Source organism: Protopterus annectens, chromosome 4.part1 (assembly GCF_019279795.1).
Source record: "Protopterus annectens isolate FY-2018-M chromosome 4.part1, PAN1.0, whole genome shotgun sequence".
NCBI lineage: Eukaryota > Metazoa > Chordata > Ceratodontiformes > Protopteridae > Protopterus > Protopterus annectens.
In genome coordinates, this window is record NC_056734.1 from 518,566,045 (window position 1) to 518,592,926 (window position 26,882).

General features: G+C 39.5%; 1 protein-coding gene across 1 annotated transcript in view; it reads right to left on the reverse strand.

The window, feature by feature from the left end:
* Positions 1-12,407: 12,407 nt before the first annotated feature.
* LOC122801384 (RING finger protein 227-like) overlaps positions 12,408-26,882 on the reverse strand; it is a 134,553-nt gene continuing 120,078 nt past the window's right edge. The window contains exon 3 of the mRNA XM_044070907.1: positions 12,408-13,509. Within this exon, the coding sequence (XP_043926842.1) occupies positions 13,451-13,509 (59 nt within the window). The 3' untranslated portion in view covers positions 12,408-13,450. The remainder of the gene's footprint in view (positions 13,510-26,882) is intronic.

Consider the following 26,882-nt stretch of genomic DNA (forward strand, 5'->3'; position numbering starts at 1 on the left):
AAAAAGTTTATACCTCATCCACACTTGCCATGAGAGCCCTTAATTGCCTTTTTTCATATGTATCAGTATCAGGATTTCTTGATGGATGATTTGCAGAAAAAGTTATCCTCTCCTGAGCCTTTAGATAGAAAGGCCTTGCAGGATTTGGTCCATAACACTCAGCAGGTTAGCAATCATTTCCTTCAGTGTGGTTATGATGCATTGGAAGCTTCATGTAGGGCAGCTATGACAGGGGCAGTCATTCGTAGACATGCATGGTTGAAAGAACAGGCATTGCCAGATCATGTTAAAGTAAAGCTTCTAGATGCACCTCTGGAAAAACACAAGCTATTTGGTGCTAATGCTCAGGATGTGTTGAAATCAATTGAGGAAAAGGCTAAATCAGTGCAAACAGTCAAGGATTTCCTCCAGGTTCAGCCACCAAGGTTCAGCAGGAATTGGCCTTCTAAGAATTGGTCCTTTCCAGACACTGACAAGTTTCAAAGGGGAAAGAACAGGTGTACCCGAGGAAGAGGGCAATACAGAGGCTCCTACAGAGGACGCCAATGGCAACCGACTAATCAGAGAGGTGGCGCAGGGACATCCCCTGCTCCACAGGGACAATCACAATGACTTGACTTTGACACCGCCGACCAAGTCTCAAAGAGAAGCACCTTTAGGCGGAAAATTATCCTTATTTTCAAAAAATTGGCACATTTTAACAAAGGACAAATGGATTCTGGACATAATAGACCAAGGCTATAGGTTCCACTTCCATACTTTACCAATAAGACAAGGCATGCCAAACCTGCCACAAAATCAAAGGGCAGAGGCATTCAAACAAGTTTCAAAGCTGATAAAAATCAAAGCAATAGAAAAGGTTCCTCCTCAGGAACAAGGCCAGGGATTTTACTCAAGACTGTTCCTTGTTCCAAGAAAAGAAAAGCAATGGAGACCTATACTGGACTTGTCCGCTCCAAACACTTTTCTCATTGTACCAAAATTCAAAATGCTGACGCTACAGCAACTCCTTCCCATGCTGGGCAAGGGGTCTTGGCTGGTTACTCTGGACCTCAAAGAGGCATACCTGCATGTCCCAATCAGACACAGTTGCAGAAGATACCTCAGATTTCTTGCAGGGTCAGAGCATTATCAATTCTCAGCATTGCCTTTTGGCTTATCTACTGCGCCCAGAGTATTCACGAAATGCCTGGCATCAGTAATTGCACACTGCAGACTCCAGGGGATACAAATATACCCTTACCTGGACGACTGCCTTATACAAGCGGACAGCAAGCAAGCCTTGACAAAAAACTTGAATTATGTCATTTACTTACTTCAGGCTTTGGGATACACAGTCAACTTACAAAAATCAAGACTACTGCCATCCCAACAAATAATTTTTCTAGGAGCCAAACTAGACACAATCACAAATGGCTTACCTCACAGAAGAGAAGCAAGAGCAATTACCACATTACTTCAAAAGCCTAGCAAAGCTCACCCAGATGACTGCAAGGAAAATCCTGCAGGCCCTGGGTTTCATGGCATCTTGCATTCTACTAATTCCACTGGCAAGACTACACATGAGAAAACTGCAATGGTACCTAAAAAGTCTATGGTCTCAACACAGCCACAACTTGGAAGCAATTATCCCACTCATCCCATGTCTAAAAAGGGAATTTTTGTGGTGGGCCCAAGCAAGCCAGTCAAACAAAGGTATGCCTTTCAACAAACCTCAAACAAGCCAAACCATTACAAAGGATGCCTCAGACCATGGATGGGGGGTGCACATGGAGGGCAGATGCATTCAAGGGCAATGGACCCCCCAGGAAGTACATCTACACATCAATCAAAAAGAGATGTTAGCAGTAATTCATGCAATCGAGGCCTTCGAAAAATATCTTCAACAAGGCCATCTGCTAATAAAGACAGACAACACCACTGTTATGTGGTACATAAACAAGCAGGGAGGTACTCATTCTTACCCCCTTTGCAGACTAACAATGACTCTTTGGGAAAAGTCCCTGAAACTGAACTTACAGCTGCAATCCCAGTTTGTTCCGGGCAGGGACAATGTTCTGGCGGACAGTCTAAGCAGAAACATCCTGGACCCACACGAATGGATGTTGCATCCAGACATTTTTGCTCAAATAACTCATGCATGGGGGAGGCCGGACATAGATCTCTTTGCCTCCCACCTCAATCATCATCTGAAAAAGTTCTGCTCGAGGACACACCATCCACAAGCCTGGAGAATAGATGCTCTCTCATTCAGCTGGAACTCTCTAACAATCTATGCATTCCCACCTCTACCATTAATGACCAAGGCGTTACTGAAGATCAAAGCAGAGCAACCGAAAGGCATCTTAATAGCTCCTGATTGGCCAAGACAGCACTGGTATCCATTACTAAGGAGCATAACTTGCACCAACCCGTGGCCCCTGCCTCAATGGCCTCTACTCTTGACTCAGCACAATTACAGGATGGTTCATCCCAACCTGCAAACTCTGCAGCTGACAGCCTGGAGGGTTCCATGATTTCTACCCATAGCTCTCTTTCCAAGGAAATTCAACAAATATTATTGGAAGCACGCAGACCTTCCACCAGAAAGACTTATTCAGCCAAATGGAAGAGATTCAACATCTGGAATACCAACAAGGGACAGGATGCATCAGTAATGAGCATCCCACAGATACTGGAATACTTAGCAGAAATGCTGCATAATGGACTTTCCTATTCTTCCATAAAAATACACGCTTCAGCAATTTCAGCATCATACAACACTGATCCTCCTGTGTTTTCACATCCTTTACTAAGACAATTTCTAAGAGGGATAAAGAATATCAAGCCTCCCAGAAAACCACCAGTGCCTGCATGGGACCTCAACTTCGTGTTGGAAAAATTAACTCTTCCTCCTTTTGAACCAGCAGCATCTTCAGAATTGCAATTTCTTTCCTGGAAAACAGTTTTCCTGTTGGCAATTACCTCAGCAAGAAGAGTTTCGGAGATACAGGCCCTCATGGCAGTACCTCCATTTCTCATCAGGACAGGGTTTCTTTAAGAACCATTCCTTCTTTTATACCAAAAGTGATATCCAGGGTGTCTCTAAATCAAGCAATTCACCTGCCCACCTTCTTCCCCAATCCTCAAAATAAAGGGGAGAAGCTGCTGCACACTTTGGACATACACAGACAACTACGCTACTACTTGGACAGAACAAAGGCCAACAGAAAGTCTGACCAACTATTTGTAGCATACGCTCCTGGAGTGCAAGGAAAGGCAATTTCCAAACAAACAATTTCAAAATGGATTGGACATTGCATCAGATTCTGTTATTCTTTCCATGGAAAGGGTGTGCCAGCCAATATCAGGCCACACTCCACCAGAGCTACAGCCACCTCCACAGCCTTCCTAAGAGGGGTGGCTACAAAGGACATTCTAGAAGCTGCTACATGGAGCTCCATGCATATATTTTCCAAGCACTACCACCTGCCTTTATATTCCAGATCCCGAGCAGGCTTTGCTTCGGCAGTCGTGCAGGGCATTTTAGCTACACCATCCTTATCTTAGAACCTACCACCCCCAGCTTGGCTATGGTATTCAACCCATATGTAAGGACTGCAGTTGCATTCTTGAAGGACATAGTACAGTTTTGTACCTACCATAAATGTAGATGTCCGATAGATATGCAACTGCAGTCAGGTTTTCCCTCCCTCCTACCCCTCTGTGTATTGGGTCCACTTCCCTCCTTTTATACTTAGCTGGGGATATCTATTATGGTGTATCTGTTTATTGCTATTGTGTTTGTCTGGAATTTTTTATCCAGTTCTAAATTTAGCCTTCCTTGGAGGGCACCTGGCATCTGGGGCAAGAAACACTGAGGAAGATGGCGTCGGTTGATGCTTTTATACCCCAGCCACTCTGACATCGGGGAGGAGGCGACATCAGCCGACGCCGGACCCAGACTTTGGAATCCGGCCGACCGAGGGCTGCCTGAGGTAGGACAACCCATATGTAAGGACTGCAGTTGCATATCTATCGGACATCTACATTTATGGTAGGTACAAAACTGTACTTTTTTATGACAGTCTTAATGTTATCAATAGGAGCACCTGTATTAAAACCTGACAAGGACAGACACAAGTGTGAACACAGTGTTGTGGTGAATTTCACTGATGTTTATAGTCTGTGATGAGACAGCAATGCCAGAATGTAGACAGTAGCAAGTTCCCAGAATTATGGGTAGTAGGTTGTAGAAACTTATTTTCACATCAGTAAATGTATATGCGGAAGGCTGTTCTTGTTTTGGTTCAGTTTGGAGTGGTTGTCACTTTTCATGGAATATTTGAGTTAATCGACTAGTCCTTTACATACCATGCTCTTTATTGCAGAGACGTAGTGCATCACTGTTGTGTCTATTCTTGTCATATAGTAGCTGATCAAGTCAAGTTCCCTATATATACCAGCTCATTGGTTGCATGCAGCACTTATTTTTGTGGAAAGTAAATTCTGGGTAGCTTTGAGATTATTAGTTACAAGGATCTGTTAGTTTTAACTGGAAAATGGGATCTATATCTCGGATAGTTGTCTTAAAGATATACTCTAGTTTCCCAGTGATACCTATCAGCAAGTAGGGGGCACAGTTGGTTTTCATTTATCTCAAAGGAGAGAAGTAACATAGGTTCATAGATTAGTACTAAGCTAACTGCTCTTGCAAGCCATTTTAAGCTTAGCCAGTTATCCCTTGTGAGACTCAAACCCTGCACCTCATGTTTGTAAGGCAAACACCTTAACCATTAGGCCACCCTCCCAACCCTACATAATGTAGGAATTCTACTTAATTTCCCAGAGATTTTGTGAATTAGAGAGGAGTTCCATGTTGCAATAAAGATTCATATTGACAGCATGGTCAATCGTATATTTCAAATTTATGTACCTTTAATGCATTTGTAGTTATGTCAGTCTTGCTTGCAATTTCATCAACCCTATTTTTAACATATGTCCTGCAATCCTGGTGATACGGAGTCTGGTTGGGAAATTAAATAACTTGTATTAATAGCTTTCATATTGTCTCAAGTGTTGTAACATGTATCTTAAGTAAGTTTTATGTCACATTTTTCTGATTTGCCATGATGAATAAGCCTGTTGGTTTTTGGTCACGTGTTTTGTTTAACTTACTTTTTCTCCCTTGGGGAGACTCAGAAATGTACTGTAATTTAAGTGCATCTTCTGACATATGTACAATAGTAGTACTTTCTCAATGATATAGTGAGGGTCTAATTGTTTTACAATCTTACCCTCAGGCTTGTAGCTATTAACTCCTTTACATCTGTTAAGTTTGCTTGAGACATTTTGACACAAGTTGCTGTAGAATTTCATTTAACAATTATATTTCCGTGTTCATTCTACAATATCTGAACATTTAGTTGTCATGAAGGAATATCTGTCTCCTCAAAGCTGTGGTTGTTATTGGGCAATATGTAGTTCTGGGTCTCTCAACTCTGGGATATATCTCTTAAGAATCCTATACCAATATTTCCAGTATACTATTTCTTTCCTTTTCTCTGTTCTATTAAACATTGTCCATTAAACACACTATTAGTATGCCAAAGTACCCAAGGCAGTCGCTTGCCGTTCAGCTGAAGATATTGATAGCTGTAAACTTGTGTGGTTATTATAAATATTTGTCTTATATAAGTAGTCTTTTAGACATCCTAATCATATATATATATATAACATACTTACAATTATAAACAATAGTCATTTGTTTGGAATATACTTGGTTGATGTTTATAGTTTTATCTTATTTGTGTAGGGGATAGGTTTTCTTTTAATAATATAAAAGTTTGTAAAACTTGAAATTTTCTTACTTGCCTTGATTGAGCAGTTCCTTTAAATGTGGCTTGTTTGCTTAAGACATGCGTAAAGGAGACTATATTTATCTATAGAGCTCAACTTGGCATAGTTTGGTTAGATATAAAGGGTAGTCTGATAGATCATTGCTTATCTATTAGACTAGGAATTTTGATAAGTCCATGTTTGGTATTGAAATTTTTCATTCTTATTGTTAATATGTTTTATATATTATTTTTAAGTCCTTTTTTTCTTCCTAAAACAGTAATATTTAAATTCCTAAGTATAAATGGTTCTACTATGTTTATGTCATCTAATTGTGTAGGTATTTGCATATCACCACATGTAGGAGAGAGTTATTGGGATTCAGTAATAAATATTAATAGCAACCTTATAAACCCTTTTATATACACTTATGGAATTAACTTTACTATCTTTAAACACTAATAGTTTAAATAATCCAAGGAAAAGACTGAATTTGATAAGATATTTAAACATTAACAAAGCACAAGTAGTCTTTCTTCAAGAAACTCATTTCAAAACTTTTAAAAGAAACCGTTAGAATCCAAGAAATTACTTAACACTTGCTCATTCCTCTTACAAAACTAAAACTAGAGGGGTAATGATTTTTTGGAGGAAAAATATTATTAACCCCCAAATTATCCATAAATATGAAGACCAAGAGGAGCTCCTTTCTCTTGTTCTAAAATTCAGTAATAGGATCTGGATATTCGTCAGTCTCTGTTGGATTCCTGGCATGGAGGTAAAGCTTGATAAAAAACATCTACATTTTACCATGCTTATAATGGTAGTTTAATATTGGGTGGAGACTTTAACTATATTCTAGATAATTCTGCTACTACTAATAAGAAAACACCAGGATTCTCTTCTATTGCAAAATTCTTTAAAAATTGGATTGAGTCACTTAACTAACTTGATATATTTAATATAAAAGTTACCAATTCATTAAAGTTTTCACATCAAGATCATATATTTTGTACCCAAACAAGAACAAATAGAATATTAGTTTCTCATGAAAATTTCACATTTTACCATTTTCCCTTGCCCTGTAATCTGATCATGATTCCCTTATCCTCAAGTTTCAAACTGACTATAAAAAAGATAACTTTCACAACTAGATGTCCAGCTTGTATAAAAAATTTAAAGACTTCAAACCTTGGCTTACCTTGGAATTTTTTTTTCCTGAAAACAAATTATGCACTAGATGTTAACATTATTATGATTTGGGGATTCATTAAAATGTTATATTTATGGTAAAATTCTTACATTTCAAAAACAAAGAACGAGATTCAGAATTACAAACTATCAAGTCTTAGATTTTATTAGCCAATCTTGTGTTTCCAAAAATATTTCTGATGATACAAATAGAACAGAACAGCTATATCACACAAGACAGATATGGTATTGAAAAGATTAAAAATGAACTCCTATGCTTTATCACCTAACCATATGCATAACATATCAATGAGAGTTAAAATGCATTCCAAGTTCTACAATATTTTTAAATTATTGCATGAAGATACAAAAAAGTATTTGACATTGGAAACATTGTTGATGCTTTTAAATATCATTATACAATCCATTATAAATCTGTTAATCTAGAAGCCAACCTTTCAAATCTGGACTTATTTTCCCTAATATTAAGAAAATCCCAGAAACATTTAAAATGGATCTTCAATCACAAATTTCATAAAATTAAGAATTTTAAACCTAATAAAGCAACCAGGAATGGATCTTATGATTATAGAAATATATAAACTTTGCCCTTCATCTATCACTTCCTTTTTCCATAAAACTTTAATTGAAGTTCAAGCACAAGGTAACATTCCTCCATATTGGAGATGTTCGTTGCTTACCCCAATTCTAAAAGATAATGACCCTTAGTACTGTAGTTCTTACAGACCTATCTCTCTTCTAAACAATGATTACAAGATCTTTATGTTCATTTTTGTTGCTAGAATAAAAGTTTCCCTGCCCCATATAATCAGTATGATCAATCAGGACTTTTATATAATAGATGTACTCACGATAATATTAGAAGAATATTAACTGTTATTGAATTCTTAAATAGAGGTAATGAAGAAGCTCTGATAATTAGCTTGGATATTGAAAAAGTGTTTGACTCTTTAAACTGGGACTATTTATTTTAAGTCCTAAATCTTTTTGATTTTCCTTCTTCCTTCATTTCCACTTTAAAAATATACAAACTCACTTCAGCTTATGTTAAACTAGGACCTTTTACTTCAGAATCTATCCCCTTAACTAAAGGCTCCAAGCAAGATTGCCCATTGTCTCCTATTTTGTTTGCACTTGCATGGAATCTTTTGCCATATTAATACAAAATAATCCAAAGATTAATGGTATTGATATATATAACCAATGTAGTTCTAAAGTAATGTTATTTGCAAATTATATTTTGCTACCATTATCTAATTCAAAAGTAGCTTTATCAGAATTAGAATCTTCAATAAAAAGTTCAATCAATTTCTGGTCTTTAGTTTAGTACACTAAAATTTAAATACATGTTACTAAATAAAAGAAAAAAACACAAATTGGTAAAAATCATATTATTGGAAAACAAGTAAATTCTGTTGATTACTTGGGTATCATCTTATGTAGTACTATACAAAGGGCAATAGTAACCAATTATAACAATATTATTGATATATTATTAAACACCATACAGTTAGGTGGAATAAAATATTAATTTCCTTTGAGGATAGGACACAGTCCAAGCATTTTTATACCTCCTGAAAATTACTTTGTTAAAGGCATAACTAAGCTTTTATTAAAATTTCTTTGGTTCCCTAATAGAAATAGAATTCTCTTTCACATCATTACAGACCATGGGATCAGGGATGGTTAAATTTTCTAGATGTTGAAACTTCTATCAAAGCCTCAATATTTAAAATCATTTTGAATTGGGTTGATCCTAATTATACATCTAAGTGGGAATCTTTACATTTAACTGTTTTGCTAAATTTGAATAATTGTTTAACCTTTCTTTAAATGATCAGTCTAATAAATTGTTTTTTTTTCTGTTACATCTTGAAATATTTCTCTAAACCTATAAAATTAAGCTCTATGAACGTTATCCTTAATTTTAGGAAATAAATGCTAATGTTGATATTAAAAGTTGGTTTGAAATATTAATACCTTTTTTTGACAGGATACATAAAAATACTCGTGGGAAGCCAAGAGTTTCATTTGCTGGCAACACTGAATTAAAGATCATAAAGTATTATATATCCAGCACCGTATGAAAGACTTTGACCTGTCATCTCAATATTGGTTACTTTTACAAAGTATAATAGCTTACTCTCAGGATCTCTGTAAAATAATTAGTGATTCCTTCTTTAAAACTAAACCTAAATTAATAACTTATTATATGAAATTTTGTACAATGATTCCAACATAGATAACATTACTTCAAAATTATATAAAATTTTAATAAACTACAGAATTAAACTATATCATAAATGTTGGTATCCAATTACTATAGGACATTTTCCTTGTCTCTCAAGAAAATAAATCCAACATCTTATCTGTCAAACTCGCACCCTGGTCACAATACTGGAGTATATTTACTTGGAAATTTCTACACAGAGCTTTTCTAATACCAAATAAGGTAGCTAAATTTAACAATTCTAAGAATATTTCTTGTTGCAACTGTTCACAGATCAGTAAAGCTGACTGGTTGCATATTTTTTTATGATTGCCCTAAGCTATAACAATTTTGGAGGGACATAGATAATTTTCCTAAAAGCTCTGTTTTCTGACTTATTCTTACTAACTAAAACCTTAGTTTTATTTAATGTCAATGATGGTTGTCCTTTGAAAAAAGATAATTTATTTTTATTGTGGTCAATACTTGCAGTTGCTAGAAAATGTATTGCTAGGAAATGGAATTCCATTTCTTCTCCACTTGAAGACTTCTTATCTTTATTGAACGAAACAGAGTTTAAGGAAAACAAGATCAAAAAATTTGGGATTTACTCCAAACCTTTTATCAACAACCCTTGGAAGAATGTTATATCTGTCATCAAAACTCTACAAATGACTAATGGAATCTGTAATATTATGCATGTTTGTTTATTTAGTTAGAAATGTGCTATCTAGTGTTTTTATTTGTTCTTTCTTTTTGTATACTCTTTCAGGCCAATGTACATATTGTATATAGTTAATCCATGTAATATTGATTATCAGTTTATTTTATAAAAATGTTTAAAATAAATAGAAAACTAAAAATTATTTGAGTAGAAAAAAATAAAATTGTACATTTTGGCTGCACCAGCTTCTTTAAGGGGATAAAATCACAAGAAATATATATACTGTACAAGATTCTTTGATAGTCATTCAGACTCTGGGGAATGAACAGCTCCTGTATTTCAGACCTAATGCATTGACAGAAGTTCCCTGTTATCTGCATGTCATAAATAGAATAGGGACACCGCCACTGTCCAATTTTGCAACATGTTGATAAAATTCCTTTCTTAAATTACATCTTCCACTTCCATAATACAAGTCCCCGAGAAAGTAAAACATTTGTGCCTGCATACCTCTCAACTGTCCCCAATTTTGAGTCAAATTTTATCTGTCTCTCTTAATCCCTCCTAAAATTGGTGACTTTTTTGGAGAATGTTTGGTGAATTATACTTAATAATGACAATAATTAGAGTTCTAGACTTCTTTTGCTTCAGAAGTTGTACATTAATTCACATTCTGTTCTGTCAATGTTTCAAGTTAATAGAACTAATATTTTAAATGTCCCTGATTATTTCTACATTTATCCTTGATTCTGTTGAGATTTGTCCCTGATTGGTTGAGAGCTATGGTTACCCTCCTCTACTGTGCAGCCACTTCCATTCTCTGCCCTCAGTAGGACCTGCAAGGCTGTGTGTTTGTTTTTGTACCAGCATATCAAGCCATGTCGGTCAAAAAAAAAAAGTCGGCATAGTGCCAGGCTTAATGTACCTGTAACCTAAGTAACTATTGGGAGATAGATCAGAATGTACAGTAGATATAAAAAGTCCTACACATCCCTACTAAAATGACAGTTTTCTGTGATATAAAAATGAGACCACAATAAATAATTTCAAAGCTTTTCCCACCTTTAATGTGACCTATAACCTGTACAATTCAATTGAAAAATAGGCAAATCTGTTTGGGGGGGGATATAAAAAATAAAAAAAATGTACAATAAGCTGGTTGCATAAATGTCCACACCCTTAAACTAATACTTTGTTGAAGCACATTTTAATTTAATTACAGCATTTAGTCTTCTTGGGTAGGACTCTATCAGAATGGCACATCTTGACTTGGCAATATTTGCCCACTCTTCCTTGCAAAAGTACTCCAAATCTGTCAGATTGTGAGGGCATATTTTGTGCACAACATCTTCAGGTCACCCCACAGAGTTTCTATTGGATTTAAGTCTGGGCTCTGGCTGGGCTATTGCAGTACTTTATTTTTCTTCTGGTGAAGCCATTCTTTTGTTGATTTGGATACATGCTTGAAGTCATTGCCGTATTGAAAGGTGAAATTCCTCTTCATCTTCAGCTTGCTAGCAGACGCCTGAAGGTTTTGGGCCAAAAGTGACTGGTATTTGGAACTGTTCATAATTCCCTCCACCTTGACTAAAGCATCAGTTCCAGCTAAAGAAAACCAATCCCAAAATATGATATTGCCACCACCATGCTTTACCATAGGGATGGTGTTCTTTGGATGATGTGAACTGTTGTTTTTGCGCCAAACTTACCTTTTGGAATTGTGGCCAAAAAGTTCAACTTCGGTCTCAACAGACCATAACACATTTTTCCACATGCTTTTGGGAGTCTTGATGTATTGTTTGTAAATTTTAGCCGGACCTGGATGTTTTTCTGTGTAAGAAAAGGCTTCTGTCTTGCAACCCTACTCCGTAGTCCAGACATATGGAGAATATGGGGAGATTGTTGTCACATATAGTACACAACCAGTACTTGCCAGAAATTCCTGCAGCTCCTTCAATGTTGCTGTATGTCTCTAGGCAGCCTCCCTGACCAGTTTTTGTCTTGTCTTTTCATCAGTTTTGGAGGGACGTCCAGTTCTTTGCAATGTCACTGTTGTCCCATATTTTCTCCACTTTTTGATGACTGTCTTCACTGTGTTCCATGGTATATCCAATGCTGTGGAAATTTTTATGTACCCTTCTCCTGACTCATACCTTTCAACAGTGAGATCCCTTTGATGCTTTGTAAGCTCTCTGCGAACCATGGCTTTTGCTATAGCAGGCAACTGAGAAATGTCAGGAAAATCCTACTAGATAAACTTTATTTGGGGTTAATCAGAGCCTCTGTAATTGATATCATGTGTGTACCCAAGAAGACTGAATGTTGTATTTAAATCAAAAAGTGCTTCAACAAAGTATTAGTTTAAGGGTGTGCACACTTATGCAACCAGCTTATTGTATGTTTTTTATTTTTTTCCCCTAACGGATTTGTTTTTCAATTGAATTGTACAGGTTATAGGTCACATTAAAGGTGTGAAAAATTTTGAAATGATTTATTGTGGTCTCATTTTTTTTATATCACAAAAACCTGACATTTTAACAGGGGTGTGGACACTTTTTATATCCACTATATGTATTTTTCCAGGAAGGATAGAGGGAGGAATGAGATTGAACATCTGCTGTTACTGTGAGTGCCTCACACAACTTTATTTCCTTGTTCCTGTCCCTCCAGAATATGTAGCAGGTGCTAGTGTAACAAGCCATACATTCAGTGATAGATGGTGAATCTACCAAAGAAAAGCTACAGTAGCAAAACCCCTTGTACTTCTTTCATGCGAGCACATGCACTAATGCAGTGTGAAGTATCTGTGTTGGCAGGCTCTATAGGACTTTCATTGCATGTATTAAAATGTTTGATATCTTTTGAACAAATGTGTTTAAATGTCTAGGTTTCAGTGAAAAGCAGTCAATGGATACAAACCATGTGTATGTGTATTTGTTACATTAGCATTATGTCAAGCCATTCACAATGACAGTGCAAGATCCTTTCCAAGACTTTTTATTTTCATGAAGTAAAGGTAAAAGAAAATTGCCAAAATGCAGTAAATTAATGATTTAATTAAATGCTCTGAGATTTGCAATATTAAAAAGCTAACACTTTTTGGGAACCGTCAGAATAACAACAGGCTCTCTCTCCACTGGCAAAAGGCATCTAACTGTAGCCACAGCTTTTGGGAAGCACTGGGCTACAGTCTAGTTTCAAACAGGCCATGTGTACATCCTTACTTCTAGTACTAATTTAGACTACATACCCAATTAATTGTATCTTGCCTCCTCTTAAATACTTATAACAAATGCCAACAGTCATTTTTGTTGTGCCAGCCCCTAAATGTTCAGTTCTGCAGCTTGTTTCATGAATTGTTGCAGCTGAAAATAGAAACCATCTTTAAATTGTGGAGACCAAGTTCTTTGCCTCACAAATTTTGACATTTGCCGTCCAATAGTATGTTGTTCTAATATACTGTATCCTCATTCAAGAATGCCTGTTTTTGCTTCATTCTAATTTGGTGCCATGTCTTCAGTTTCCTCTTCCAGCACAACTTGCTTAGGTCATGCCACACTGGATGATGGCATTTGATCAGCCTGTGTCTGTTCCATCTCCAGTCTCACTAGGGAAGGAAAAGTAGCACAAAACCATCAACTCTCACTTTTTAAAGCAAACATTTACTTACTTATGTGATGTCTTTGATTTTTGTTTGACTGAAAATGACCCATAGGTCAGCTCACTTACCTGACTACTAAAAATAAGCAAACCATAAAATAGATGACTATTACTGTAACGATTCCCCATAAAATTACAGTTCACAGCAACAAGGCAGAAGACTGACTGATTCACATGGGTATGTTTTCAAGGAACAAGTTAAATAGCAGACTTGTTTACCAAATTAAAATCATTCTCATTACATATGTTGCACATAAAGGACCCACTATATAATTACTTTAGCACACCCTACGTCAGATCGCATCATGACCTTAAAGAACTGAGCTACCTAAACAGTTTTTTGTAAGAGACTACACACTGCATGTGATATCAATGAGAACTCATTAAATGAATGTTTATAGGGCTTTTTGTTACATAAATGATTAATTTGTTTAACTGATTAACTACAACAAAATAATAAATCACTGTACCAGTAAATATATGCATATATGATACTACAAGTAAAGTATAACCTAGTGATAAATGCATAATGACACTTTGGAGGGCCTGTCATCCCTAACACAGTGCAGGTAAAAGTCTAAAAAAGAAGTTATGTCTTGCCATAATGTTCCATCTGTGTTGTTGATCTTAATTAATTCATTACTGGTGGGTGTCAGTTCCGTCCTCGGAACCGTCAGCCTTGTAACAAACATGTGCCAGCCAAAAAACTCTTGAGCTAAGCTTTTGCTCAGAATGCCCTTCCCCATGTTACCTCAGATCGAGTTTGCCTGTTATAAGTAAAGCAGAGGCTGTCTCTGAGCAGAAACCCTAAAAAGGAATAGGACGCAATTTGATCTCCAGCAGCCTCTGGAGGGGGAAGGAGGGTGGGACATAATGAATGAAGATCAACAACACAGATGGAACATTATGGTAAGGCATAACTTCTTTATCGGATATTGTAAACATTCAGTCCTTACTGATGGGACAGAGTCCCTATCTACCTTCATTCCTGGGAGGCCCTTATGGAAGTATATTCCTGAGCACCATTGAACCAAAAGATGCTCTTCTCCTGGAGGCCAAATCCAATTTGTAATGAGTGATAAAGGTATGAGGGGTAGCCTAAGTTGCAGCTGCACAAATATTCAATGAGGCTTTTGCATGAAAAGTGACAGAAGTTGCTATTGACCTGGGAGAATGTGCTCTAACTTTGCTTGGTAAAGAAGTTTTATTTTGTTGGTAAATCAAGGAAATACAGTCTCTGAGCCATTTGGACACGGTGACCTTTGAGACAGAGTTTCCCAGTTTTGGGCCTGAATAGGATACAAACAATTGGTCTGATTTACATATTGACTTTGTTCTGTCCAGATAAAAACGTAGCTGTCTGTGAACATCTAATAAATGAAGACAGTACTCCCCATTTGAATAGTTTGGGAAAAATACCGCAAGGTCAATCGTTTGGTTCATTGCCAAATCTGAGATAACCTTAGGTAGAAAAGGATTGGTCCGGAGTGATACTCTGTCTTCATGAAATACCATATAAGGTCATTTAATACACAGGGTCTGAAGCACTGAAATGCATTTGGCTGATGTGACAGCTATACAAAATAAGGGTTTCCAGCACAGGAACTTAAGATCACAAGTGGAAGCAGGTTCAAAGGGTGAACGTGTCAGGGATTGCAGTAGTAAAGTCAGATTCCAGGGTTCGATGGGTTCTCTGAAAGGTGGTCTAATATGCAAGATGCCTTTTACGAATGTTTTGCAGAGACTGAAGATTAATGATGAGTCTCAGAACCCATTGTGGAAATTTGAAATAGCATCTAAATGTACTCAAATAGTTGAGGCAGCTGCTCCTGACTGGAGAAAATTTGATAAATAATCCAAAACCACTCCAACTGGGGCTGAGCAAGGGTCAACTTGTCTTTATCTAGACCAAATAATGAACCTTTTCCACTTGCTGAGATAAATTTTCCTGGTGGATGGTTTATGTGAAGTCAGTAAAATATCACGCACTGAGGAGGTAAGGTTAGTCTGTCTGGCTATTACTGGAAGTGGAGATACCAGGCTGTCAGCTTGAGGTTGGGAATGCTCGGGTGAGTCAACCCTTGCGGCTGCAAGATCAATTCTGGACTTGGATCCAGAATCCAAGGTTGGTATATTAGATGAGGCCAGAGGAAAGGAAAACAAGTTTGTCGAGGCCAGTGAGGGGCAATGAGGATTACTATGCTTCTCAGATGAAGGGGTTTCCTCAGAAAGGGGGGAAAGGCTTACAGAAGTCCTGTGGGCCAATCATGGATTAGAGTATACCTCGGGGACTCCCCCTGTGGGGGATTAGGGCAAAATAGCTGCTGCATTTGTAGTTTGCTGGAGATGCAAATAGGTCGCAGCAAGGCTGGCCCCAGCAGCTGAAAATGAACCATTGGAGAATCCTCATGTGTAGTCTTGCCAATGGTACTATGGTAATTGAAGCTGCCATGGATCCTAGGAGTTGAAGCACTGTGCGGGCAAGGACTAGTTTTTGACAAAGTATCACCCATATTTTGGATCTTATCCTGTTTAGTCTGTGGTCTGGGAGAGAGAGAGACTAGGCAGGCATTTCTGTTGAAGATTGCTGTGATAAACTCTAAGAATTGGGAGGGAGTCAGGTTGCACTTTCCCCAGTTTATTGAGGTTCCCAATGATTTTGCTATCCTGAATGTGTTGTTTAGTGCTATCTCCAGTAGACACTTGGTGGGGGTGGTGAGAGCCAATTGTCTAGGTAGAGAAATACATGGACTCCTTGTAGTCTCAAGTGAGCTGTTACTACTGCCATGCACTTGATGGGGGCTGTAGAGAGTCTGAAGGGAAGGGTGCAGAATTGAAAATGATTGGCCCCTAGCTGGAAGCGAAGAAACCTTCTGGACCTCTTGTCCATTTTTATGTGGTAATACACATCCTGAAGATCTATTGAGCACATCCAGTCGTCTTTCTACAATAAAGGAAGGATAGACTGAACCGTGACCATCAGGAATTTTTCTTGTTTGACCAATTTGTTTAAGATGCTGAGTTCCAGAATTGGTCTCCAATCCCCTGTTTTCTTTGGCACTAAAAAGAATCTTGAGTAGAATCTGGATCCTATTTGGTCTGGTGGGACTGCTTGGATGACTTTTTTTGAAGGAGCTTTTGAATTTGTAGTGCTGCTGTTTCCCTTTGACTGGGTTGGATGTTGGGCAATCGAGATGGTGACTTTGGATAAAGAATGAAAGGGATGTGACAACCTCTGGATATAATCTGTTGCCCAATAGAGATCTGTTGTTATTGTTAGCCAGGCAGAAAGGTGCAAGGAAAAAAGTCTCTCGACTGCTTCCAGAGGAAAGCAATCGGGCCACTCCTCAGGAGCACTGATAGGGTTGTCCAGACAAAGACTCTCTGGAGACCTGATTACGCAGACTCCCTATGCCCCTGTATGGGCACCTTCCTGATGAGTTACCCCCTCTGCCTCGGGGAGTATACTCACCATCTGTGTCATGGAAAGGACCCTGTGATTTCTTGTGCCACATCTTTCTGCTCCTTTGGTTCCTAGAATATGGACGTTGAGAAGTGGAAAAACATATGCTCATGGCAGTTGGGGTCTTACCGTCCTTCTCACACCTGGCCAAAGTGTCTTTTACTTTAGGGCTAAAAAGGGAGGATGCTTTAACTGGAGCGTTAAGGAAGGAAGACTTAAAAAGGTCCACAAAGGCGCATCCAGGAGTGATGGCACATGACAATGCCTGAACCTGCTGCTCTGGCTGCTCCTTCAGTGGCATGAGAGATTAGAAGATTAGATGCATGAAGGAGTTGGATATGGATTCCAGGGTACCTAGCAGCAAGGTGACTTTGTCATGGACCTTGTCAGAAACAGCTCCTGCTAAAATATCAGAGAGTTCATTGACTAAGTCTCTTTGAAGCCTGGTGAAATGTGCCAGATAATTCAAAGAACTGCAAAGGGTGATGACACAAAAACTCTTTTTCTCTAGTCTGTCCACTGCCCGAGACTCTCTGTTCGAGGGGTGTGCAGTTTGGCTCTCCTTGGCCAGTTCCTTTTTGGTGGCAGCCACCACCACCACCATTGCGTCTACTGGAAGACCCTTGGACTAATGAGGGTGTTGCTCAGGGGGAGATAAAATTTTGTCCGGCTTCCATGGGATCGGTTCAATAGTGTCAGGACTTTTCCAGGCACAATGAGCTGAACAAGCCTGCAGGAATATGGACTTCTTGGAAGAGGGATTGGTGGGCTTCCAGTCACCCCTCTGCTTAAGCATTTTCAGGATGTCTCTGAATGAGACATCATCAGAAGGTGACAGGGACTCCTCTGGTGAGGCTACATGCTTCCTCTTGCACGTTTTCTTGCATGGTACCTCTTCAGTGGGGATTTCTGAGGAGGACTCTAAAGAAAGGGCACCCTGTGGCAGGGTATCCTGAGGCTCTTGTGCTTGAAGTTCTGGTGCAGTGGCTTGTGTTAGCTGCGGCTCAGAGAAAGGACGTATCTGGGGTTCCAGTGCCGATGGCTTGCCTGCAGAGGCAGGAGGCCTCTCCAGCTCTAGGAAAGTTGGCCTGCCTGAAAGGGGATGGGAGCCTGGAACTGAGAGGGGCAACCTTGGAACTGGGGTCACACCCCACTCCGACGAGCCCACTACCAAGTATGGAGTACCGACAATGCTCCTGTAACCATGGACAGCACCTTAGAAAAAGCTGGAGCCCTGCCAGGAACCTGAACTTGAAGATGGCCTGGCTCCAAACAAGTCAAAGACCAAATGGCCGGCTCCAGCACCACAGTGATATCCACTAGTGGCACCGAAGGTGTGGGAACCGATAAAGGCATTGGTGTCAAATACTTCAAAGCCTCCAAAGCAGTCAAAGGAGGAGAGTAAGCTGGAGTCCGTTGAGATAGATGTCCCAATCCAGCAGGGAGTGGGGGCTTAGAAGGTGTTGCAGTCCCTCTGGCCATAAGCAGCTGGTCCACAAGGTGCACCACGTCCAGTTCTGAGAAGCTCCTGGTTGATCTGGGTGGATATCCCTGATGGTGATTCTGATCATTCTAGGAAAGGGCTAAATGTCTGCCCCACAAAAGGATCAACTGAAGGGGAATATCTGGTCTGTGTAGCGGTTTCCAGTGGCACCAATGTCTCTAGTTTAGAGAGTTATGTAGCAGGGGTTTCCAAGCTTGGAACCGAAGCAATAGTTAAGCTTGGTGTCATGGTAGGTGTAGAAGTCAAATATTGAGGTTTAGGTGGAGTCGGTGCTGTGGAAGTTGTCAGTGCCAATAAACTAGGTGCCGACGATAAAGAAGTTGTCAACGGTACCGAGGATGGTGCCATGGAAACTGGTTTCGACTCTGGAGCCGAAAAAGTCATTTTTGGTATTTTACGTCTTGGTTCCTACTCCTTTGTATCAGTGGAAGAAGAAGGAACAAAATGAGGTCTCTTTTTGTGTTCCTTGTGCTCTTTTCTGGGATGGGTTGAGCCCTCTGACGCAGAGATAGCCTCTGAGAAAGGCATCTTAAGGAGGCTTTTCAAAATTAGTTTATTTTTTTGTTCAAACTTGACAAAGGAACAAGGAGGCTGAATTGACAAATGTGGAACTCCCAAACAGTAAACGCATGATATATGGGAGTCACTGTTAGGCATTTTGCGACTTCACTTGTCGCACTGTTTAAACCCTGAGGCTCCTTTTTTCTCAGACATTATTTACAGAAAAGATGAATAGTATTAATAAAGGAGATTTTTTTTAAGTAAATAAGGATAAAGACAAGAGAATACCAACTATGGTATGAAAGATTATCACAGAGGGTAAAGGGGAAAGGTGGTACCAACAATGGTACTAGAGATTACCGTAAGGTCATTAAGGAAAAAGAAGGGTTCACTAGAAATGCAAAAGTGGGTAAAGGCTGATGAGAACGAAGAAGTAAATTTAAATAGTAAGTAAAGTTAACTTCTGAAACAACCTTTTGTATTCAATGAAACTAAATACTTAGCTTGAGAGCAGGCTTGAAACGGCTTTACGGCTGCATGGCAAATGAGATCTGAGGTAACATGAGGAAGGGCACTGTGGGTAAAAGTATATAGCAGCATACCTCCTTACTTCTACCCAAAAGGTAACCACCTGAATATGTATCCAGTGTTTGATCAGGAAAGTGAAAAAAGTCAATCATAGTGATGTATTCTAACTTCTTGGCTGTTGACAGTTCACTGCCACTAGACAAGCTATAATGACCTTTTGTGCTCACCTCTGAGTTTCATAGCTTGTACTTAGAGACCAAGACCAAAATAATGAGAGGAGGGCCTTATACTTTTCAAAGGAGGACTTCATTTTTTCCACTCAGACTTTGAGTACTTATCTTAGATACTCTCTCATCTGATTTGCTAGTCTCTCTGTCAAAAAAGAAGGATCTAATGTTGTCATTTGCATTCTTCCTCAACCCATGGGTTTGGATCCAATCCTCGGATCTAACTTGGCCGCATACTCCAGACTTTGGATCCAACTGTTGAGCTCCTCCCTCTACCCATAATGCCTTAGTCCATCCCCTTTGCCTCAGATCTTGTTTGCTGCCATTGTGCTTAGATGCAGTTTCTTCTCTCAAGCTGGGATATAGTGAATATTTGTGAGTTAATCCTTTTATTCTATTTTCAAAAGTTAATTTTCTGACAGACTGTTTCTAGTCATCTTCCCTCTTAGTTTCTCGCATGCGTTAGGACTGCTACTATTTTTATATATAGTACTCTCTCTCTCTCTCTCTGTCTTACCATACCTGGTATTCTGTTTACCTTTTAATCAAGGTAATCTGTTGTTGATAAATATCCTTTTCTATCTACTTTCCTCTCATTAAAAAAATGCTTTTTTCCTTTCACTATATTGCTTATTTACATTTGCGACTGACATTCTTGATGTTTTTTCTCTACCATATCAGATAAATTAACTGGTTTCACAAAATGCAGTATTTGTGAGCATAAGATTCCAAATTTGGATGCCCACAACAGTGCGTTTATTGCCTTGGAGCAGCTCACCTGGATATAAACTGTTCAGTTTGTTCAACTTTTAATCCAAGGGCTTTGACTGACTGATGCAACAAATTAATATTAAAGGGACTTCTTGCTACTGCTACCTCTTCAGGGGCTCAAACGTCATCTGAAGTGGTCAAATCTACTCTGTTGGAGCAAAGAAAATGCTCCAGCTAAAGTCCCCCAGGTCCTCATTGGAGCCTCCACTCAAAAGCCGTAAGATCTTGGATCTGACTACATCGGATCCTAAGACCCGTCCTTCAGAACCAAAAGTTTTGGATCTGAAATCTTTGGATCTAATAATTATATTGGCAAGTCCAACGGCACCTTTTCAGATCCTAGGTCCTCTGATCCAAACCTTGGCACCTCACAAAGCGGTCCTGCAGCAGAGTATACCATTAAACGTACATCTCCTACTTTGTGATTGACATTGTTGCAAACTCCTAAGAGACATTCAAGACCTCCATCTACTACATCTTCCAGAAGTTTATCAGAACTGGATGTTGATAGGATGATGCAAAAATTTCTCAGAGCTCAGATCCAGATTGGGGGGGCTATACTGGCTCCAACCCCCCTTGGATCTGTGAACCTCCGTGTGTCATCCCACACTATTCTGTCTCCTTCTCCCAGCTGTCCAGTTGTTTCAGAGTCCAGGATCCGAAATCACTGAGAGGTCTAGAGTTGGATCTGAAAAAGATTTCTTCTTCAGTTCCAATGGTATCCCTGACTTGTTCCACACCGATACCATTGGATCGGAATGCGTCCCATAGCAGGTGTCAACATCAGATCCATGGGGCCAATATTGACTCCAATGTTGTTGGATCTGTCCCTACCTCTCAAAGCTTCAGCCCTGGACAGTTTGGGTCCCATCTGCGAGGTACGGATCAGAGGGTGGTCAAAATTTGCCATCTCTGAGAACTTCGGCTTCGGCTTAGCTGATTGAGGCCTCTGCAGGTCCATCTGCCTTTGAGATCATGAAAGGGACTTTTTCTCTGTCCAGAGAACCACCTTTTCTTTTTTCAGATACTTCCCCCTTTTTCTCACTGACTCTGAGTTCTAAGTCAATCAGACCTTCCACAGGGACAGACAGTTCCAACAAGTGTCCACTTGATTCTGCTGGATGAACTTCCCCTGTCTTCTGATACCCCACCTAAACATCCCACTGAGGAAGTGCATCAGAAGAGACCATGCAAGAGGAGGCACATAGACTCCTCAATGGAGTCTCTCACTGAGGATACTGATTTTGGTGAAGAAGAAAGGTCCCCCACATCATCACCAGATGACATCTCCTTCAGAGACATTTTAGAGATCCTTAGACAAAAAGGTTGGCTGGTCTTATGAAAAACTCTCTCTGGAAGAATCGGTATTTTGGAAACTGTTTGTTCTGGAACATCTATATTTTGGGTTACTCCCCTACCCCCAATGGATGAACTCATTGATTTAGTTTCCCACCAGGCTTGGAAGGGACTAGATACCATTGAACCTGTTTCAAAGAGAACTGACAAATTCTTACCCCTCCAAAAGACAAACCCCACTGGAGCAAAGAAGTCCCAGTTGATGCTATTGGTGGTGGCAGCAGCCACCAAGAAAGAGCCAGCAGAACAGATCTCTTCTGTCCATCTACCAAACAGAGAGTCTAGAACATTGGACAGATTTGGAGTCTTTGCCTCAGCAACCTTTGCTCTGAGTTCTTAATTACCTGGCACATTTTTGAGATTTCGGAGTGATTTGACTAAAGAGCTATCAAATACTCTCAGAGTCCATGTGTGCAGAGGATTTCAAAAGAATATCTTTGCAGCTGGCCACTCTCTTGTTTATATTAAATGCATCAATGAGTTTGATTTCTCACACAGATTAAGTCACCTCACAAGCAGTTGGTTCAGGCATTGCCATAAGGAGACATGCCTGGATGTGGCTTTGCAACTTTGCAGAGCATTTTAAGATGTCCTTTTAACACTGCCCCTCTGTGATGGCACATCCTTATTTTGGACATCAGTAAAAGAGATACTTTCCTGCAGTAAACAATATGGAATGACACTGTCTGCCATGGGAATCAAATTTTCTACCCTTCAACAGACCGTTTCCAGGAATCAAAGAGGTGGTAAGAAAATATGGTTCCAAAAATCACAGTGACCTTTCCAAGACCTGCACAGGGAGAATTCCTCCAGAGGCACAGAAGGAAATTCTAATGGGAGACGTAACCTAGAGCCAGAGGAGGCATGCAGAATCAGGGTTTCTGAGATTACTTTCCAGACAGACCCTTACAGTGCTCCTGAAGCACTGCCTGACTGTCCATCTCTGGAGGCAGTTGGGGGATGATTATCCCTGCACCCGCCTCAGCAAATATAACAAAAGATTTCTGGGTGCTAAATATCATATCCAGAAGCTATTTCATTCCATTTTTCCAACTTCTATTTCACAAAAGGAAGAAACTTCCAAACATTTCACTCCATCAGAGGAAAGACACACCAAAAGAAGTTCAAAAGCTGCTAGAAAAATGAGTCATCCAAAAAATCCCACCAGACCAAATAGGGTTCCAAAGTTACTCACTCTTCTTTTTAGTGATCAAGAAGACAAGGAACCTCAGATTAATTTTGGATCTAAGCAAACAATCAGTATTTGAAGAAGTCAAAGTTCCTAATGGGCACAGTACAGTTCCTCTTACTATTTCTTCACAAGGACGACTGGATGTGCTCAGTAGATCTTCAGGATGCATGCTATCACATCAATATAGACAGGCGCTCATGAAGAATTTTGAGCCCTGCCTTTTGGACTTGTCACAGCCCTCAAGGTGTTTATCAAATGCATGGCAGTGGTGGTTGCTCATCTAAGACTCAAAGGATTCTGATTGTTTCCATATCTGGATGACTGGTGCTTCACTGCTCCCTCCAATTACCTTCTCCTACATTCCAGGGAGTATTTGCTCCAGATTTGATAGTCACTGGGGATAACAATAAATTATGCCAAATCAAACCTAACCCCAATCCAGAGCTGAGAGTTTATTGGTACACTTCTGGATACAACACAGGTAGCCTCACTGCCACTTCATCACATATCCATCAGGAATCAGGTTCATCTACTTATTTCCCATTTATCTCCTCCAGTAAGATCAGTTCTTCAAGCACTAGGATCTATGGCAGCAACCATTGTATTACTTCCCTTGACACTTTTCTTTGTGTGTGTCCTTCAATGGACTCTAGCTGTTTAGTGGTTCTTTCTATGTCAACCCTTATCCTTTCCAGTCAGGCTAACTCCAGTTTGCAAATGGCATATTCACTGGTGGATTCAATCAGACGATATTCACCTAGGCTGACCTTTTGTTTTGCCATCTCCAATGGCCACAGTGACCACAGATACTTCCCAACTGGGGTGGGGGGGCCATTTCCTGGGAAGGATGGTCCAAGGCATGTAGTCCCTCAAAGAGACTAATCTGCATATCAATGTACTGGAGATGAGAGCAGTCCTATTTGAACTGCAGACATTTCATGATGCTCTTCCTCTAGGGACTACTGCAATTCAGGCTGACAACATGTCTGTGATCTTGTACATCAACAAACAAGGAAGGACCCAGTCATATCCCCTCTACAGAGAGGCCATGAATGTGTGGGAATGGGTGATCTCATCAGACAGCTTTCTAGTTGCAAAGCACATTCCAGAAAAAATCAACATCTTAGCGAACAAGCCAAGCAGATACATCCTGATGCCTCACAAGTGGTCTCTCAGTCAGTCAGTCTGTGGTGGAAATCCCTGGGATCTCACAGTTGTGCTACAAGGTCTAATGCAGAAACTCTTTGAACATTCAGCTAAAAATGATACAAAATTCCTTTCATGGAAAATGGTATTCTTGGTAGCCATAAATTCCACAAAGAAGATATCTGAACTCCAGTCTCTTTCCTCAAAAACTCCTTACATCATCTTCCATATAGATAGGGCTAGCTTACAGACAAACCCTTCCTTTTTACCCAAAGTGGCTTCTGAAAATAACATTAATCAGTCCATTTATTTACCAGTCATCTTTCCAAACTTTTCAAATAAAGGAGAGTACATGCTTTATCTCTTTGATGTACATAGACAATTACAATTTTATCTTCATAGGATAAAACAAATCAGAAAATCATAGCAACTATTTATTTCCTTTTCGCCAAAAATACTTTCCAAAGTCATTCTAGCGAAATGGATTACAGGTTGTATTTCTTAGATTTATTCTCAACAAAGCATGGCCTTACCCAAACCACTGAAGACTCATTCAACCAGATCCATGGCTGCTTCCTAGAACATCTATTGATATTTGTGCAGCATCCACATGGTCCAATGCTCATACCTTTGTTACTCATTACAAATTGGATATTATTTCTAGAAAAAAAAGCTGAGTTTGGTTTGGCAGTACTCCAAAATATCCTTCCATGGTGGCCACCCAAGATCAGTGTAGCTGTGGATTCTGTCCCATTGGCTGAGGAAGAATGAAAAGGACAATATCAGATTTAAACGTTATGTACTCACCATAACTGGGCATCTGTGTTGCCCATTTTCATTCTTCCTCAACTTCTCTCCCATCCATCCCCCATTCTTCAGCTTTCTGGAGAGACCTGTAGGACTGTGCTTTGAAACCAACAGTTCCAGGTTTAAGCCTTTTCTTTGTCAGCTATCCCTGTCTCTGTCTAACTGTATGGGCCTAATGGCAACAAACTTGATCTAAGATAATGAGGATGGACTAGGGCATTATGGGTAGAGGAAGGAGCTCAAGAGTTGGATCCAAAGTCTGGAGTATGTGGCCAAGTCATATCCGAGGATTGGATCCAAACCCATGGGTTGAGGAAGAATGAAAACGGACAATAGAGATGCCTAATTATGGTGAGCACTTTTAATTTAAGAGTGGAGGACGACGCAGAGACAAGAACTGTTTTCCCTTCAGTAAGTTCATTTTGCAAAAAAAAAAAAAAAAATCCTGTTCTTAAGATACTGAAGTCAACTTTTGACCAGGATTGGCAGATGGCAATGATTCATAGGTGTTTACTAAGCTAATGACCACAAGGGCCTTTTTAAGCCCAGCCTTGTATTCCAAATCTCTGACAAGTTCTGATACTCTTGATAAGTTTAAGCAGGGGTTTGCGAGATTAAACATTTACAAGTAGGGGCCTGTGTCCATTAGAGACATAGGTGCCAATCCAGGGATGAATTTCCTGTTCTCTATCCAGTTGTCCAAGTTGCACTTGAACTGGGTTAGGGAAGAACTCTGCTTCACATGGATGGGGAGCTTGTTCCATAGACGGGATAGTTTCTGGGATACATACTTGTCTCTCCAGCAGGTCCTATTTATATAACAGGCAATGTTTAAGTCTTTAGAATTCTAGTGCTGTTTGTTTTGTGGCTATGCAGGAGGTCCATCAGAGTGGGGTCTGACAATGCCCTGTATGCCAGCCTAGATCTCCCCTCAAAAGCCTACAGGAGACAGAATACAGGGATAGGGCCTTGAGGCAGTCTGCATAGGACATTTTACTTATGCCCTGTATTCTTTCAGTGAGGAACCTCTGTGGATATTCCAGTTTTTGAATATGCATTGTTAGGTACATAAAAAAGGGGGAATTATACTCAATGATAGGTCTGATGAATGCCAAATACAGTGGAACAATGACTTCCTTGGACTTGGATGCCATACCTTTGTTTATTAGTTGTGCAACATAGAATGATTTTCTCACTAGTATAGATAGGTGATGTTTGAAGGCTAGATTACTATCTATGTGTGTCCCTAAGTCTCTAACTACTCTGTCAACTCTAAGGGGTCCAGAAATGAGAGTTATTTAATGCTGGTATCCACAGTCGCACATGTGCTGGTCTGAAGTGGAGGAGCTTAAGATGAAAACAAAATATGTCTCAAAAAGCAAGAAAATACTGTAATAAATAGGTACAATGCAGTGAATTGCTTCATCAGAAAATTGCGTTCTATTCCATGATGGGTATGTCCTGCAATTAATAGGACAGCACTATCCTCCTGTGAAAGAATTTGGCATCGGAATTAATATTAATATATGGCATCAATGGGCTTCTTGAAATCTGGCACTGGAGTCCACTGTGTGTGGCTAGGAATAGTCATTCTGCTAAGATCCGCTGCAACAGATGCACCTAATTATATATCCTTGAATTCTATTGGGCTCAGTTTAATTTCATTTTTTTTTTAATCCAGTGAAGGACCATTATTTAAGAACCACTTTTTTTAACTAACTAGTTCAGTTTCAGAATATCCGTATGGTGAGTGATGGAAACAAATTTGTTTCTATAGGATGAATCTTGTTAACAGCTCATGGCCTTAATGCTATATTCTGTATTG